Source organism: Myxine glutinosa, chromosome 12, assembly GCF_964187855.1.
Source record: "Myxine glutinosa chromosome 12, kmMyxGlut1.1, whole genome shotgun sequence".
Taxonomy (NCBI): domain Eukaryota; kingdom Metazoa; phylum Chordata; class Myxini; order Myxiniformes; family Myxinidae; genus Myxine; species Myxine glutinosa.
The window spans coordinates 18,763,318-18,782,621 of record NC_136272.1 but is presented as its reverse complement, the minus strand read 5'-3'; the positions used below and the strand labels follow the sequence as shown (position 1 = coordinate 18,782,621).

Genomic DNA, 19,304 nt, shown 5'->3' with positions numbered 1-19,304 from the left:
CTTGATCTCTTCTACCCCCGTTAATTCACCCCAGATCCACTTTTTATTGAAATCCCGACTTTCTTTCCTGGAAGTTCTAGCAGTGTCCATGTGTTTTATACCTTTCCCACCTCTCCCTCCCGTCTTCCCTTGCCTCCTTCCCCCAAGCCCTCTCCCTCCCACGGATCTTCTGTTGTCCCTGTTCTCTGCTGTTGTACTTGTGTGCTTCCCTCTCTCTCCCCATCTTGTCTCCTGCTCCCTTTATTGTATGTTTTGTGTGTCCGTTTGTCCTTTTTTGTGATTGATGCGAGCCTCGATCTTGTATACAAAAAAAAAAAAAATTAATGTAAAAGGACATCGACATCAACTATCGTCCATGTCCTGCACTCAATTTGTACAAACTACCTCATGATTGAAGAGAAAAAAATAGTTTTTAATTTCATCCAATACATTTTAAAGCCTTGTTCCAAACACATGGACTCACCATTATTTTAATTTCTATCATGTGTACAAACTACAACAGAGGTTTGTGGATGCACCGAGGGTTGACAAAGGAAAAGTGAAACAACAAATTTGGCCACAAAAATTAAACAAAAGGGCAAACTCATCTTCTTACTGAAGCAGCGATCAAAACTGCTTTGGCTAATGACAAACACATGCAACAAGGAATTAAAATAAAATCATTTTATGACTATTTTCATCAATGTCAGCACAATTTGGGGAAATTCACCAGATTTTCCAAGTCATTGGTGTCAAACAATGTTGCTCAAATCTTATTTCAAAAGGATGTCGTCCTTCAGAGCTCCGACTGGCGTTCAATTTTTAGCAGTTCTACTTCGAAGACCAGTGTAGCACCACCTGTGAATACAAAGAATAAAAAACAACCAATGTCACACAAATGTAAAATTATCAGATTGGAGAAAAGGAAAATTAAACTCGGCAACACTTAGAATCAGGATTGGCAGGATAGTCGAGACCCTACAGATATGCACTCACCTTTGAGCTGTTTAGCCTAAATTTGAAGCCCAACCCAGCTATAAACTGTCATCCTGGTGTTTCACAAGCAGGGTGATTCATCAATGTGCATGTCGTCCCTCGGATGGATGCTTAAATTGGGCGTTCAATCTGTCAGCATTAGTTGGTGGACGTCGAATATACCATAGTATCCTACATGAAGAGGGGGTGAGTATATCTGAGTGTTTGTGGTATCAGGCAATGTGTACCTGAGTGTGTGCACATATTAAAGCTCAAATGTTTCATGAATAGGGCAAAAGTAATTGAGAATTACACGTTCGTGAGTTATTTAACATAATAGTAATTTAATAGTATACCTTTATATTACAAAACGAAAGGAACAGTGATTGATACAAATCTCTGAAGGTTGCCGAAAATAACTGTGGATAGGTGAATGGGTCGATGGATCTGCCACCACACCAACGTTAGATGTCAAAAAACTTATATTTGATCTCAGTTAAAGGTCGCATGAAATAATTAATGGTCACATGAGAGGGAGAGAGAGAAAAAGAGAGAGAAAGAGATAAGAGAATGTCAGATGCTTCTAATTTGAGTTATGGTATGCAAAATTATTTGAAAAAGGGCACATGATCTTCAAACATTGATCTATTGAACCAATAATTTAAGCAGTTCATCTTTATCTTTGTACAAGCAGGAGTACCTGGGAAGGGGGGTGCAGGGGGGAGAGGGGAGAGGAAGCAGGAGAGGGAGGGGTGAGGAAGGGAGTGGGGGGAGTGGAAGGGTAAGGGGAGAGGGAGGGAAAAATATACTACATATACATCTTTTGGGGGGAGGGTGGGGAAGGAAAGGAGGAAAAAAAATTCCCATGCAAAAAGTGCTTCATAACCTCAGTGTTGCACAGACAAAAAAAGGAAATTGTAATACCCTCTGCCACCATCACCAGGAGGCGCTACACGGTACACATTTACATGGAGAATTTATGTCCCTCTAGCGGTCACCCACACCCCCGAATGAGGCCACGGCCACATAGCCTTTGTTACCCCCCAGACAAAGTTGCATTTGTATTTGTACGCCGAGTAAAGTACACAAGTATTTATAGCTGGAGTACCCGGCGTTGCTCAAGCAAGCGAAAAAGAAAATGACATATTTGAAATGAGGGCGAATATAATGGAAAAGCAATTACATCCAAATCAGAATCCATCACAAATGTCAAATCATCATTTCACCTTTTCGTTGAATATATGCTGCTGAATGTACCGTTCATCACGTTTCTGAGTTAAGTATGATGATCAGGAAGAAGAAGAAGCCTTACCACCAACTTCGACCGCTTCCAGAAGTTTTATTATTTGTGTTCAAATGTCTGGTGATTGTTTTTTTGTTTTTTTTTTATCCAAAAAAGCGAACTTTCTTTTTTCAAAATTTGTTGGTTTTTTTTTTAGCCTAAAATACTCTCAGGCACTCATTGATGAACCTCTGAAAGTTTGACGAAGATCCGTTAAGCCATCTCTGAGAAAAATGGTGACACACACACAGATAGACAAACACAGACCAACGGCTGTCTTGTATTGGAGATTACAGTCTTTACTTGTGCGAAGTTTGTTTAACATCCAATTAGTGGTTCGCAAGGGAAAAAAACGATAGCGTAAGGACAGAGAGACCGTCTCACAACCAGTAATGCCTCCAGCCTTCGGTTGTGGAGGTATAAAATTGCTCGTGATGGGTGGGGGTATTGTGGTATTGAGTCCTGTACTATCCCGATCCCAATACAGTATTTAGATGCTTGTAAGGATATCAAAATAATAACATCAAAAAAAATCTTAACCAAAAATGCAGCATAATGCTCACCTGGGATTTTTGGAGGTGCTCCGTGGTCTCCGTAACCTAAAGGTGTGAGAAGTCAAAATCGTCATGAGGGTTATTGACATAGAATGCATGCAGTAATTGAAATATTGTACCTCCTCCCACCCAATCACTTTCTTGGCATTGAACACAAAACAATTACGATAACAACACTTAAAATTTAATTTGCAACAGTAAAAGTCATTTAACCATCTAAGGGATTGTATTTTTAATACTTGACTGAAAATGAGTGAAATTTCGTGTTCTGAAAATGTTTGTCAATTGTCACGAAACAAGTAACAGTAACTACCAAGAATATTCAAGTCAAGCTAGAGCCCATCAAGTGTAAATTTATGGTATGTGTTCCTCATAGCCACATTCTACTGACCATAACCCTAACTATATTCCCAAGCATTCTCCACCCCAACCCTCACTACTAGTTTAGTTCTTCCAAGAGCATGGCATATCAAAAGAAGAACGAGCAATCAGAGATTGCAGACCCTCGCCAGGATGTGTTTTCAGTGGTTTTGAAGGCTTTTGTGTTAAAACAAATATGGTGGCCGAACCACATGACCGGTGACATCATTAATTTTTTTCTCCACCAATTTATCCCTATATTATGCTCAAGAAATTTCATCTTGATCGGATGAAGTTTTGTACTTGTCGAATTATGACGTCATAATGGAGGCACCTATGACATCATCATGAACATATTTTATTCCCCATGGAGAGTTCTTTACAATGAGCCATGTCTTAATTTCTTCTACGAGCAACGGTACCCGCCCTACGGGCGGGGCTTCAGTTGAGAAGCCGAAATTAAAAGGCAAAATATCAGAAATTGAAGGCAGAATTTTTTTTATTTTAAATGATTCATATAAACATCCGTCAAATCACATCACACATGAATCATCAAAATCAAAACAGTATCTTTAGAATGTCAATAAAAGCCACATCACTGTTCATATCGGTAAATATTATTCCATCGTGTTTCAAATCGTGATATCAACTGTACACTTTTCTTTAGGGAAAATAATTTTGTACCTGTGTGTCACCATATATATATATATATATACATATATATATATATATATATATATATATATATATATATATATATATATACCTTCGGACCCCGCTGTTCGCGGGGGATACGTTCCTGGAAAATGCCGCGAATCGTGAAACCACGATTGACGGGGCATTGTTTCAATGGGAAAAGGGGGGATAGGTTCCCGAGCTGCAAAAATCCACGAATGAATGTCTAAATAATCCTATTTTTTCATGTTTACAAGTACAACAATGCAGAGTATGATATTATGTTTATTAAATAATAAAAATTTAAACATAGTTTAAGATTGCTTCAGGCAGTGCATAAGTAGATGACTCATTCCAAGTTTATTTTTACACTCCAAAACCTCGTTCTTATTACCATACCGAAAATGTACCTTATTTTTTTGGTAAGACTTAAAACTAAAGCGTTGATAGCATTTAAAGTTAAGCCATTTAGTGTTTAGGTTTAAAGTGATTCAGTAAATCGTTAAAAGTGCTGTTTGAAAGAACAGAATAGAATGTGTTTTGGATCGCGCACCATTACACGAAGGCAAGACGTTTGCGTTATCTCCAAAATTCTGGAGCATCGGTCAGGGTTACCTTCATTTTCCTCTGCATGCAGGATTGTTTAATTCTGTCCGTTAATCTTTTATAATCACCTGCTTCACAATTGCATGGAACAAGCGTTTTGGCAGGAAACTAATTAGGCCTGGTTACTGTATGTGCAGGTTCTTGCTGTTGTACACGAAAGGTTTTACTGTACACTTTTATTTCTACTGTACCCTAAAAGTTTTACTGTTCACTAAATTTTGCCGGACTCGAGCCAGAATCGGCCGGAGCCCGAGTTATTGGCATTCAGAGTCTGAGTTCTCCAAAAAGTGGACTCGAGTCCCACATCACTGATATATATCCACAGTGTACATATCACCCTTTCTAGCACGTTACATTAGATATTCATGCCTGTTGTATGTGTCCATTATAACGTCCTTAAAAAACAATGTTTCCTGTTTAGAATGATTTTCAATTTTGTTTGAATGCCAGGCAAGCACAGAGAGTAAAATATTATCTCACTCCTCTCTGCACATGTGTGATTGGGACAAATTCTGAGTCAAAATACGGTAAAACGAAAGACGTCTTCCGATTCATGTTCCAGTTCGTGTTCAAAATATAACATTAAATTGAAAATGAGTTGTTCATCGATCATAAACTGACGATCAAAAACCGATAAGACAGACAGACATTCACCAATTGCTTAACCCCACTTTTCGCTTTGCATGTGCGGGGTAACTGGAGAGTTCATAGAACATGATATCCCTGCACAGTGTTCATGTTTATATTTAGATTATGATGATTGATGATTTTTTAAATCTGGAAGTTTAGTGCTACTGAAGCAGTCTTCCACACTAGCCTTACACACTGTAATAAGACGTTCAGTCACAGTTTAGGAGATGGAGGCTTTATTTATAACCATAGAGCGTAGCGTCAATCGGCATCATACATAGCCTCTTCTTCACCCTGATACTACACCCTCTCACATACCACACCCACTTCCCAGAGGCTGCGCTTGATAGCTCCGAATACATACACCACCCTATCGAAGAACATGTCCATTTACTGCAAAACTGGAGGTTATTGGAGGTATTATGAAGGCGATTTGTGTTCTACAGTGTTCAAGTGCATAATTCAATTTAAATAATGGTTTGAAGAGGTTTAAATGCGTAAAAATGAATAAATTCCAGGTTTTACCATTTTTTATTTTTTTTACACAGTGTCTATTACATTACCCTACATAACACGTTACATGTCATTTGTGTCCTTTATAACGCCCTTACAACCTGGAATTAATTTATTTATACTGTTCACCACCATCTCTGATCATCCCCAATGCAAAACCATGATATTTTCCACCCTTATTAACCCCCTTTGTCTACCCTCGTTAACTTTTCGCTTCACATGCGTGGAGTAATAATAGATTAAGTTGATTTACCAAGGTCAGAAGGAATTACCAGTTTTCTTTTTTCACCTTCACACATCCTGTAAAATAGATGTCAAGGTTAGAGACCATCATCTGAAAAGATGGACTTACTACCAAATATGCATTAAATACACATTGTCCTGGAACTTTTAGGGATCTCTAATTCCCAACACAATTCATTATTCCCTCTTCCGCAAACAAGAATAATGAAATACAGGGATATATATATATATATATATATAGTGCATTCAGAAAGTATTCAGACCCCTTCACTTTTTTCACATTTTGTTATGTTGCAGCTGTATGCTGAAATCGTTTAAATTCATTTTTTCCCTCATCAATCTACACCCCATAATGACAAAGAGGAAACAGGATTTTAGAAAGTTTTGCAAATTTATTTCAAAGAAAAAACTGAAATATCACATTGACATAAGTATTCAGACCCTTTGCTATGACACTTAAATTTTATCTCAGGTGCCTCCCATTTCTCTTGATCATATTTGAGATGTTTCTACACCTTGATTGGAGTCCACCTGTGGTAAATTCAATTAATTGGACATGATTTGGAAAGGCACACACCTGTCTAAATAAGGTCTCACAGCTGACAATGCATATTAGAGCAAAAACCAAGCCATGAGGTCGAAGGAACTGCCTGCAGAGCTCAGAGACAGGATTGTGTCGAGGCACAGATCTGGGGAAGCCTACAAAAAAATCTCTGCTGCATTGAAGGTTCCCAAGAGCACAGTGGCCTCCATAATTCTTAAATGGAAGAAGTTTGGAACAACCAGGACTCTTCCTCGAGCTGGCCGCCCGGCCAAACTGAGCAATTCGGGGAGAAGGGCCTTGGTAAGAGAGGTGACCAAGAACCCGATGGTCACTCTGGCTGAACTCCAGAGATCCTGTGTGGAGATGGGAGAAACTTCCAGAAGGACAACCATCACTGCAACACTCCACCGAGCTGGGCTTTATGGCAGAGTGGCCAGACGGAAGCCTCTCCTCAGTGAAAGACACGTGAAAGCCCGCTTGGAGTTTGCAAAAAAGCACCTAAAGGACTCTCAGACTGTGAGAAACAAGATTCTGTGGTCTGATGAAACCAAGATTGAACTGTTTGGCTTCCATCTGGCCACTCTGCCATAAAGCCCAGATCGGTGGATTCCGAGATCGGTGGACATATATATATACCCGAGAAATGTGTTGCAAACAATTCACAGAAGTGTCAAAGGTAAAAATCACTGCATTCAGTAAAGAAAGGTAAGTAGCTGTCGGCAAATGCCCTCTCATGTTTCACAAGGAACTCACCCTAAAAGGCCCTGATCCCAGCCCTTGATAACTTGGCCAGTCCCCAGTGTAAAAACAAAAGGTTGTTTACGTGGCACACTGCTGTCAAACTCGGTTCCATCCTCAAGCTTGCCCTTAAGGGTATCGTGATGGAAGAAGGATCAATTTCATTGTTAGATGTGTTTGATGCTCAAATTATGATCCCTGTTAGAACACCCTTGCACTCCAATGCTCTATACAGTTGATACAAACAAATACCAAAGGCAGGGCAACTGGAAAAAAAGACAAAGACAAAAGCTATTGTTCATGTTACCTTTTCAGAATAAATATGTGCACGTGCACACAAGAATTCACATGTTATGTTCACATGTTCACCCAGCCTTGTTTGAACAGCCACAAGTATTCCCACCTTATGGAGTTAGAATATTCCCACCTTATGGAGCCCATAACTCACGACCTGGATGGCTAAGCATGATATTCGAATGAGGGTGGCAGGAATTTTTATAATTCATTCAGGGTGCCGGCAATATCCCCCATCATGTGGCCAGATCCTCACCTCTGATTGGTGGATGTTTGTGAGGGACATACATGCATACAACGGACGGACAAATGCTGTTCCAGACGGCATTGCCCTACGGGCTATGCCATTAAAATATTGCTGACGAACCACATGACCGATGGCATCATCAATTTTTTTTTCTCGACCAATTTATCCCCAGATCATGCTTAAGAAATTCCAGACTGATCAGATCAAGTGTTATACTTGTCGATTTATGACGTCATAATGAAGACATCTATGACATCATTAACATATGTTATTCCCTGTGGGGAGTGCTTTATATTGAGCCACCTTTCAATATTTTCCATGGAACCATTTTGGAGATAGAGGTGCAATTTTTTTTCCAACATAGCGCCTATACCACGCGGATGATGTCATAATTATCATTAAAAATTATACAGGAGGCGGCGCTCCTATGATTAAACTTTTCTGTCAATTGGATCAGCGGTTGCAGAGAAAACGAATTTTAAAGGGAATAAACAGGCAAAATGCCGGCAGAAGGGAAGTACATACATACACCGGACAGACAGACAAACACTTTTTAGGTAGTAGGTTGAAGACAGCAACTGCCCAGGGTAGTACTACCGTTCTGACTTAGGAGAATTAAAGTGGTGCCTGGAACCATCTTACACTCTCCGTGTCAGGATTGTTGGTCTTACTTTCTGTCTCACTCAAACTATAGCTATCGAGCTAGCTTCAATCTCTTTCTGCAAACAAACATCATACACTTTTCTTCTCTTTTATTTAAGGCCTGGCCTCGATGAGGACTATATAGTCTGTGACTGGAGCCTTCAACATAAAAGACAGCATTGCCCGACGGGCTACTCCGCAAAAACAAAAAGCAAGTTTACCAGAAGTTTACTGCCGCAACGTCAAATTACGTCCAATTTTATCTATTCTTTTACCGGTGTGTACCCCGGTTTAGAATAGGTACCCGTATCCCTGCGTGTCGTAAGAGGCGACTAAAAGGGTTGACGTCAGGAAGGGGCATCCGGCCATAAAAACATTGCCTCAAAAAGAGAACCATGACAATTACAACTACATATGGGCAGGGTACAGCACGAAGTACCCCATGGGGGACCCCACTCCCTCTCGTCAAAACTCAAGGTGGGGAACCCGATCGAAGCAAGGGTGGAAATCACTCCATTTATGATGACAAAACGTCTGATGCCCAACGTGGAGATCGGTTTCTGAGGTTTGGGACATGGAATGTATGGACAATGACAGGGAGATCAGGAGAAGAGCCAAGTATTGGTCAGAAGAAGAGTGGACATATGTTGTGTGCAAGAGACGAGATGGAAGGGAAGTGGTGTGAGAATGGTGAAGGGTAGGCAGGGACAGAAATACAAGTTTGTGCCTGGAGGGCATGGCGTTGGTGTCCTGTTTTCTGAGGAGTTTGTAGACAGTGTGGTGAGTGTGACTAGAGTGAGTGATAGGTTGATGATGGTGAAAATGATGATTGGAAAGCTGTTGGTGAACGTCATCTACGTTCAATATGCTCCGCAGGTTGGTCGGAGCGATGAAGAGAAGGACAAGTTCTGGTGTGCAATAGAGAAGCTGATGGAAAATGTGAAAGATGAGGAAGTTGTTGTGGAAGGAGGAGACCTAAATGGACATGTGGGAAGGAGTATGGACGGTTTTGAGGGAGTTCATGGGGGTTACGGATATGGTGTGAGAAATGGAGAAGGTGAAAGGATTTTGGAGTTTGCTGATGGAGCTGATTTGTTGATTTGTAATACTCAGTTCCAGAAAGAGGATAATACGCTTGTTACATACATGGCAGGTGGGTCGACGACAACCGTTGACTACCTGATGGTGCGTAAGTGAGATAGGGGGCACCTCCGGGACACAAAGGTGATCCTGGGGGAGGAGGCTGTTTCACAGCACCACTTGGTTGTCTGCGACATAAGGGTGAAAGGTGCGAGGAGAGCTCGGCGGGTGAAGTACGAACTGAGAATGAAGGTGTGGAGGTTGAAAGAGGTGACAGTAAGGGAGGCATTAAAAGAGAGGCTGAGTAGGGTAGAGGATGATGTGGCTGAGCTTGAAAGTGATTGGATGTCAATGAAAGATAGTCTGTTGGGAGCCGTTGGTGAGGTATGTGGATGGACAAAAGGACCACCGAGGCACTCGGAAACATGGTGGTGGGATGATGAAGTTGGAAAGAGGATGGACCAGAAGAGAAAGAAGTTCAAGGAGTGGCAGAAGGCGAAGGGTACAGGGGCAGAAAAAGCAGAGCATGAAAGTTATAAGGCAGCCAAGAAGGCTGCAAAGAAAGAGGTAGCAAAGGCGCAGGAGGCATGTAGGAAAATATTCGGAGAACGCTTGGATTCGGAAGAGGGTCGGAGAGCGGTACTCAGGATTGCAAAGCAGATAGCAAAAGAGAGGTGTGATGTGATGGGGGTGAGTTGCTTGAAGGATGAAGTGGGACAAATCGTTGTGGACCCAGATGGAATTAAAGGAAGATGGAAGAGACATATGGAAATGCTGTTGAATGCAGAGAATGAATGGGATGGCAACATAGAGAGTAACCCAGTTTTAGGAACGGCAGAGAAGATAACTGAGAAGGAAGTTGAGGAAGCGATAAAAGCAACGAAGAGTAGAAAAGCAGGAGGGCCGGCGGGAGTTGTGGGAGATATGTTGAAGGCAGCAGGAAGTTGGGGTGTGAAGAGAATGACAGAGATCTGTAATCTGGTGGTGAAAGAAGGCCGCATTCCAGTGGATTGGGAACTGAGTACCCTCGTCCCTCTATACAAGGGGAAAGGTGACCCTCTGGACTGTGGCTCGTATCGAGCGATAAAGTTATTGGAGCATGGAATGAAGGTATTGGAAAGGGTGTTGGAGAGGATGATAAGGAAGAAAGTGAAGATTGACGAAATGCAACTTGGATTTATGCCAGGAAGAGGAATGACAGACGCGCTTTTTATTGTAAGGCAGTTGCAGGAGAAGTACATGGAGAAGAGGAAGAAGTTGTTTCTTGGGTTTGTTCATCTGGAGAAAGCATTCGATAGGGTTCCACGCGAAGTAGTGACATGGGCATTGAGGAAGTTAGGAGTGGAGGAATGGTTGATCAGAGTAGTGATGGCAATGTACAAAAGAGCGCGCACAGCTGTAAGGACGAAGGACGGGAACAGTGGTGAGTTTGAGGTGAAGGTGGGAGTGCATCAGGGGTCGGTACTAAGTCCACTACTATTTGTAGCTGTGATGGAGGTGCTGGCTCAGAACGTAAAGGAGGGTTTACCGTGAGAGTTGTTGTATGCAGATGATCTGGTGTTGATTGCGGAAAGTATGGATGGACTGAAGGAAAAGATGAACAAGTGGAAGGAATGTATGGAGACAAAAGGTCTGAAGGTGAATATCGGAAAGAACTGGGAAGTGGCCGTGTGCAGTGTGCAGGAAGGGTGTCGGAGTGAACTCCATTCAATGTACAATGTGCGCTGAGTGGGATCATCAAAAATGTAGTGGTCTGAGAGGGTCATTAACCAGTGTGGCAGCTACATTCAAATGTAAGGTGTGCACAGAGGGAGCTGCAGATGGAGGAAATGTTGAGTTGGATCTTGGAGACGGCGTGAAGCTGGAAGGTGTGAAAACATTTTGCTACCTCGGAGACATGCTGAATGGAGAAGGTGGATCAGACTCGGCAACGGTTGCTCGAGTGAGATGTGCATGGAAGTAGTTTCGGGAACTGAGTGGCGTGCTGATGAGGAGGGGAGTGTCGTTGAAGCTGAAGGGAAAGGTGTATGCTACATGTGTGAGAAGTGTTATGATTTATGGGAGCGAGACATGGGTAATGAACGCAGAGCAGCAACGAAGGCTGGAAAGGGTGGAAATGCGAATGGTTCGGTGGATGTGTGGAGTATCGTTGAGAGAGAGGAAGACAAATGATGAATTGCGAAAGATGATCGGAATAGAGCCTGTGATTGATGCTGTGAAGAGGAACAGGTTGAGATGGTTTGGTCATGTGTTGAGGAAGGATGAAAGTGACTGGTTGAGAAGAGTGATGGAAATGAATGTAGAAGGAAGTAGAGGACGGGGAAGACCGAGAAAGACTTGGCTAAAGATGGTGGAAGAAGAAATGCGGGCAAGTGGGTTAACAAGGGGAGATGCAGAAAATAGGGCAAAATGGAGAAGATTGTCATGGGGACCGCAAGGCTAACCCCCGCTCTTGCAGGGAAAATGGCCTTAAAATGCATGTTGTTGTTGTTGTTGTTTGTTTATCTATTCTTTCTTCCTTTCAGGCCCACGCAGATTGCTACTTGCATGCTGAAATTAGCGATTGTGGACAACCTTAGCTATGGCATCAATATACAATTTTGCAGAGCCTTCAAATTAAGTGTCAGACTCCCAGGTTGCCACAAGCAAGCAAGACTTAAAATTGCCACAAGGGCAAGAAGCCATAAACTTCTTCATAGTGGTTTCTTGAAAAGAATAGCTTCTACATTTTTATATTATCAAATTAATGTCAAAGTGTTAGCCTTTACTGTGGCTATTCTAATGTAAAATGCAGGAGCCCTGGCCCAAAGAGGCCAGCAATAGTCCACAAAACGATTGCCACAAAAATGGTTCGCACAGTGTTCAACATATGCAGTATTACTCGAAGGAGAAATGTCTGTCCAGGTGTGTGTACAAATAAATTAACAAATAAATAAATGATGTCTTGGCAATTTATGATGGGTTTGCATTTGATCAGCTTCATGATGATATTATCCAAAAGACCTTGAATTAAACAAGGAAAACCAAAATCCCACTTCAGTTTCTTTTTCCGAATTACAAATCTATATCAATAATAATAAATTTCACATCAAAGTATTTGATAAACGAGATGCTTTTCCATTCCACATTGTATGAATGCCTTTCTTAGACAGCAGCATTCCTAAAAAGCTATTTGTATGGTCCGTTCGCAGTTGAAATAATTAGGACCATGAGAGCAACTACACACAACACTGAACTTATTAATACATTAAAACAACTAGGTAAACATTTAGTAAAATAGGGAGCTACAGTTATCAGATTAAAACAAGTTTTCTTTACGATCATAAAACAACACCAGATAGAATTCGTAAAATACAATATTGAATGTAAAAATATTACGAGATATTTATATAAATACATTAATATTTATAATCAATCAGTATAAATAAATAAAAACCACCTTTAGAGGCCATTTTTCCCCGCAAAGTGGGGGTTGGCCTTTTTCGGGGACCGTGGTTGTTGTTTTTTGGTCCCCTTTTTGAAGCAATGTTTTACGGCCGGATGCCCTTCCTGACACCAACCCTTTTTGTCGCCTTTTTACGACAAGCAGGGAATTACCAGTGAACTGGTACTCAATTAGCCGACCTCGGAAGGATGACAGGCTGAGTCAACCCCCCTGGCGTTAATTCAGCAATCGACCGGGATTCGAACCCAGGATCCTTGGATCCTAAGCTGGCACCCTAGCCGCTAGCCCAACACTAGGCTTGTTCTAGTGCTAGCCCAAAACCAGGCCGTGTGGGGATAACTGTAGCTCCCCAAATCAGTATATGTGGGAAAATTACACGCTCAGACCAGGAATCAAACCCAGGTCCTCTGGTGAACCGTACCAGTGCTCTGCCATCTGAACTAATTGGGCGACCCAGACAAAGCATGCAATTTTCCCACATACAGAATTGCCACTCTTTCAGTCAATGCTTCTGGGGTACTTGCTGCCAACCATAGGAGCAACAACGGCCTGCTCATGAGAGGGTCTTCCCCCAATGGGGGGGGGGGGGGGGGGTGTAGAAACTATTATAGACTATTATAGACATGTCTGCTATTATAGACACCACTAGGGGGTGTAGAAACGTAATTATGAAAATGAACAGGATTATAAATAATAACAATTTACATAATTTCGATAACTCTACTTTACTTTACAACCCCAACAGCAAAGTGTGCCTGTACTGCCATTCTGCCAACTTAGGTTTTCTGAGATGGAAACCATCTTGCCATTACTGCAGTCCTTCCTCGTCAACCCCCATTCGCTTCCTATTCCTTATTCTGCTCCTACCCTTAACTACATAGATTGTGCCCCCAAACTTACCACTACTCACCTCTGATCATTGTTCCTGCTCTACAAAAGGGGTTCTTCATAGTTTCAGTGCTTTTACATTTGTGGAAGTCTAAGTGGACTTCCAACTGTTAGTCTTCGATATATATGTCGCCAATAAAGGTGAAGCGTAGACTTTAGTGATAAATGTTTGATTAAATCTGCATAATGGATATATAAATTGTGTGTTTGCTGTACTTAGGAATAAAGCTAACATTGATCATCTGTGCAAGGAAAGAGATACAATGTTTGAAAATGTATTGAAATGTACAAAAGGCGAATGAAGTTGTTTTCACCAGAAAAGAACAGATAGAATCTCCGGGAGGCACCGTGCGGGGAAAAAAACATCATGTCTACACTATTTTTCCCTTCTTTATGTTATGGCCTGTGTGTAATGTTTGACAGATGTTCTGCCTGCTAGACCTTTTTTGACCCACCATTCCTCCTTTTGACTTCTCGAAACTTCAGAAGAATTTCCTTTGTCTCAAACACTATAAAAGAAATGAATTCAACAGAGTCGGGCAGATTTTCTGGAAACGTTTGCGTTGAGTCCGTGGTTGTGTATGCCGGCATAGTATATTGTTAACTCTGTTGTACTCCTCGGTATATTCGAGGAAATCTTCTCCAGATAATAAATCTACAATAATTGTTCCTTTTGGTGTGGACATTCAATCTGTGCACATCTCCGACACATTCCTAGTGGCCTTCAGCTATAATGGCTTTTCAAAAAAGGTTTATAAATCTGTATTAATGTCCACAGATAAAACCTCAACACAGAAACAGCACTGAAAATCACTTGTGTGAATACAAACTTGTGCAAATCCACACACACAATTGCTCCTTTTGGGTCCCAGTCCACAGTAATGCCCCGAGGAGTTTTTTTTGTATACTGAATCGAGGCTCGTGGAAGAGCTAACATTTATTTCACAAACAAATCAACCAGACAAACAAAATGCCGCAGACTCACAGTGTAATGCATATGCAATGTGTCGCCCTTGTGAGACTTGACCGAGCAATTGTCGACTCGCTTCTTCACTCCAATTTGAAGTTTCTTTTTGCTGTCAATCGCCAAAGCGTCACTCAGCAATCCCAGAACGAGCAAACCCACGAGCCCTCCAGCCGCACACACCTTCATGGTCTGCAACAAGAGGAAGCAATGGAGCTGTTGCAATTATTGAACAGTTTCAAAAGCAACCCCCACAAAAACTTTAGGGACACCAATGTAACTGAACTTTTCAAACATTTTATCATCTTGTACATGAATATAAAATAATAAACTTATCTGAGACAAAAATGATCCCTTATATTATAAATGTCTCAATGTTTTTTTTTTTGTTGGTTTTTTTTTTTTTTTTTTTTTTTTTTTTTTTTTTGTTTTGTTGGTTTTTTTTTTTTTGTTTGTTTTTTTTGTTTTTTTTTTATATTATAAATGTCTCAAAAATAAAAATTGAGTTTGGATGAGGTGATCTTATATATATATATATAAAAACGTGAACGTTCATGTTTTGCAATTAAGGGAAATATATTTGTATGTGTATGTGTATAAAACACACACACACACACACACACACACACACACACACACACACACACACACACACACACACACACACACACACACACACACACACACACACACACACACACACACACACACACACACACACACACACACACACACACACACACACACACACAATATTTCCCTTAATTGCAAAACATGAACGTTCACGTTTGAAGAGAAGGTAGCGAAGCTGGCTTAATGCTCCCACTTCACCTATGTCACTGCAGCCATCACTACACGTTCGTGAGAGTACATTTGCATCGGCATCAAGACTCATGTGAAGCCATCAAATTAAAGTGTATTGATTCTCCCCACAGCAATTTTGCAAACATGGTGCTTACCTCAGTAAACACGACGTCTTGCAAACAGTCCGATCGTGCTGCCCTTTCCTGGGCGGTTTGAGGCTCGTCCTACGGCTGCCAAGTGCCAAAACCCAAAACGTTCGATTAAACTAAACAGCACCGCACGGCGCATGCTCTCAACATAAGCTTTTCCTTAAAAGTCACTTGTTCCAGAAATATATACACGAAACAAAAAACACGTTTGACTTTGATTTATACTTTAAAAATGCTTATAGGGAACTAATTCGATAAAAGTCGTCAATCTGGTTTACGTCACAGTTCCAAACTACACCGCCATGGCCAAATCAAAGGTCTAGTAAACAAAATCGTAAGCTAAACACATGAAACAGGAATCGTTGGTGTTGCACAACTCACGATCAATGAAAGGTGCAACACACATCTTGGACCTTGATTGGGATTGCAAAACTGGCATTGCAAAAAAAACAAAAACAGTCAGGCATTTCACTCAGGCTGACTGGTACCGGTACGGTCTGCAGACTGCAAGCAGCCATCAATCATCTGGACTGGTCTACCATCTCTACTGCCTCTGACATAAATTCTTCCTGGGAATTCTTCCAAAGCAAACTGCTCTCTCTCATGCACAGATTTATCCCATCTCGTCTTCAGTTGTCTTACCCTTCCTCCCGTCCATGATACACTGAATCTTGTGGTGAGGCAGTTGCCCTGAAACAACTTGCCTTTGCCTCTTGGAAGGCAAATCCAACTGAAGGTATTAATCTCAGTTCCTTCCACCAAGCTCGGAACAAGTGTGTGTCTACCCTCAGGAGTGCCAGGAAGCACCATCTCTCCACACTCAAAAATGCACTCTCAAACCTGTCTCCTTCCTCCAAATCTTGGTGGCATCTGGTCAAATCCGTTTCTGGTGTTTGTTCCCCCTCCATCCCCTCCCTTACCTCAAATGGCTACACAGTTGACACCGCACGTGACAAAGCCGAATGCCTCAACTCTGTGTTTGCCTCTAAATCTTGTGACCCAAACCCATCTCTCTCGGTTCCCACCTTTCCCAGTCGAACCCAACTGCTCCTGGACTCTGTGTCCTTCTCTCCTGACAAGGTGGAGAAGTTTATGTCAAACCTCGACTCTGATTCTGCAACTGGACCGGACGGCATCAGCCCACGGGTCATAAAATCATGCTCTTCCGCTCTATCTCACCCTCTCTCTGTTCTTTTCACCCTCTCTTTTGCTCAAGGTCATCTGCCAGCATCTTTGAAATCAGCCAACATTACCGCTTTACACAAAAAATGTGCAAAAACAGATCCTTGCAACTAAAGACCAATCAGCCTGCTCCAAATTATCAGCAAAGTCATGGTATCCATCATTGCTTCGGATATCAAATCCTTCCTCTTCTCCAATGGCTTGATCTCCGATCATCAATTTGGATTCAGACCAGGTCATTCTACTCTGGACATGTTGCTTCTGCTGTCTCAACAATGGATGGAGGTCCTCACTATCAAACAGGAAATCAGAGCTGTCTCCCTTGACATATCATATGCCTTCGATATGGTCTGGCACCCCGCTCTGCTCACCAAACTCTCCTCCTATGGTATCCATGGAAATCTCTACGCTTGGCTTGCGGACTTCCTCTCTGGTCGTAGTCAGCGTGTGGCCCTGAATGGATTTCTCTCATCGCCCCTTACTGTTCTGACTGGAGTTCCCCAAGGTAGTGTTCTGGGCCCTGTGCTTTTTCTGGTCTTCATCAATGATCTGTCCGTCTCTCTGGAAAATCCTCTCTGTCTCTTTGTTGATGACTGCACTATCTGCCGCTCCATTCCTCATCCCTCAGATCGGCAGTCTGCAGCCTGCTCACTCTCTGTGGACCTGGACAAGATCAGAGACTGGTCAAAAAAGTGGAATATGTCTTTGACTGACAAATCTCACACTCTTACGATGTCTCTCCGAAAAGACCGACTGGAAAACCCTCCCATCTACTTTCTCAACAAGCCTCTCCCAGAAGTTGTGTCGCTCAAGCTTTTGGGTCTCACTATCTGCCATGATCTTTCTTGGGAAAACCACATTTCCAAGCTGGTCTCCAAAGGCAGTCGCCGACTGGGCATCCTCCGTCGTGCGAAGTCCTTCCTTGGCACACCTGAGCTCCTCGCCACATACAAGGCTTTCATCCGCAGCTCAATGGAATACTGTTCCCCCCTCTGGGCCGGTGCTCCTGCCTCACACCTAGCTCGACTTCACGCTGTTGAAACCAAAGCTTTCAGAATCATTGGAAACTCCTGCGATGAAGCTAACTCCGAGGGCCTTTCACTCACTCACCGCAGGCAGGTTGGTGGTCGTTCTGTCTTCTACCCACTCCTCTCCGGCCTTGCTCCCCCAGCTCTCTCTGGGCTCTGTCCCCCAAATATTCCTACAGGTCGCACAAGATCTGCCAGCAACCCTTTTATGGTTAAACTGCCAAAATCTAGGCTCTCTGCTCACCTTCACTCTTTCATTCCCATTTTCTCCCGCCTCTGGAACAAACTCCCACACTCTCTTCAATCCCACTCCTCCCTCCAGGTCTTCAAAACAGCTGTTCACCACCATCTCTTATCTTCCCCCATCCAAAACCTTGATCTTTTCTACACCCGCTAATTCACCCCAGATACACTTTTTCGAAATTCCAACTTCTTTCCTGGAAGTCCTTGCAGTGTTCATGTTTTATACCTCTCCCACCTCCCCCCAAGCCCTCTCCCTCCCACAGTTCTCTCGATGTCCCTGCTCTCAAATGTTGTGTTTGTGTCCTTCGCCCTCTCCCCATCTTGTCTACCGCTCCCCTTATCTTGTGTTTTATGTGTCGGTTTGACTTTTTGTGTGATTAATGTTAGCTGTTTTACGAGCCGCGATGTTGTATACCAAAAAAAAAAAAAAAAAAAAAAATGTTAAAATCTTGATTTCATTCAATTCCGATGAAAAAGTGATTTTAAAATTGCATCTTCAATTTTCTTTGTCGAAGTCGACTTAATTGAGACGAATAAAAAGCAATATTCAAGATTAAATTCATAATCAAACTTTATTCTTAGAGGTATGCATACCCTCACACAAAAAAAAACAAAAAAATATTCATCATCATGAAGCCAGGGGCTGAAACTGAAAATGGATTGAAGTTTTAAAACGTAAAAACAACATTATGTACCAACGTATATTATTTCCAAATATATGTATACCCAGCTATAAATTGTCATCTCGGTGTTTCACAGGCAGGAAGATTCATCAATGTGTGGGCGTCCCTTGGATGGGCATTTCGGTATCCAGTATTCTGGCATTCGTTGGTGGATGATAAAGATCCCAGTGTCCTTAAAAGAGAAGGTGAGGTATCGCCGGCACCATGGGCAAATTACAGATTCCTTCCTCAACTATTGCTGGGAATGAAGGCAATGGCAAACCACCCAGGATAAGAAACTGCTTTGGCAGCACCAGACAGGTCGGTGGCTTCTCTGTTTTTAACCACCTCTCCCCTTGTCCAGCTCCATCTGCTCTCTCAGCCCTCTAACCCGACTCAGCTTCTCTGGGACATACATTCTTTCGAGTAACCCACTAAATCCATGCTGACAGCACACCTAACATTCATACTTCATGTAAACAGGTATAGGCGATTAGGCCAATCAAGCCTGCACAATGGTTACCAACATATGGTTGTTTGTGAGTGCCCCCATCCTTTTTAAAATGCTGAGTGTTGA

General features: G+C 42.1%; 2 protein-coding genes across 2 annotated transcripts in view; both read right to left on the bottom strand.

Moving 5' to 3' along the window:
• NDUFAF7 (NADH:ubiquinone oxidoreductase complex assembly factor 7) overlaps window positions 1-19,304 on the bottom strand; it is a 486,324-nt gene that overhangs the window by 118,819 nt on the left and 348,201 nt on the right. The gene's annotated exons all lie outside the window — the stretch shown is intronic.
• FKBP2 (FKBP prolyl isomerase 2) lies at window positions 392-15,906 on the bottom strand. Its single transcript, XM_068133143.2, has 6 exons — window positions 15,619-15,906; window positions 14,681-14,851; window positions 7,115-7,227; window positions 5,828-5,874; window positions 2,800-2,835; window positions 392-837 (listed from the first exon to the last, which is right to left on the bottom strand). The coding sequence occupies exons 2-6, from the start codon at window positions 14,846-14,848 to the stop codon at window positions 776-778; spliced, it is 426 nt and encodes a 141-aa protein (XP_067989244.1). The 5' UTR covers window positions 14,849-14,851; window positions 15,619-15,906; the 3' UTR covers window positions 392-775.

Bases quoted from the DNA above. Each gene is read 5' to 3' on its own strand.
- FKBP2 (XM_068133143.2), bottom strand. From the start codon at position 14,848: ATGAAGGTGTGTGCGGCTGGAGGGCTCGTGGGTTTGCTCGTTCTGGGA. The intron at 2,836-5,827 runs GTAAATCAACTT...TCACACCTTTAG, and splicing joins GGTAATTCCTTCTGACCTTG to GTTACGGAGACCACGGAGCA. The intron at 838-2,799 runs GTGAGCATTATG...TTGTATTCACAG, and splicing joins AGCACCTCCAAAAATCCCAG to GTGGTGCTACACTGGTCTTC.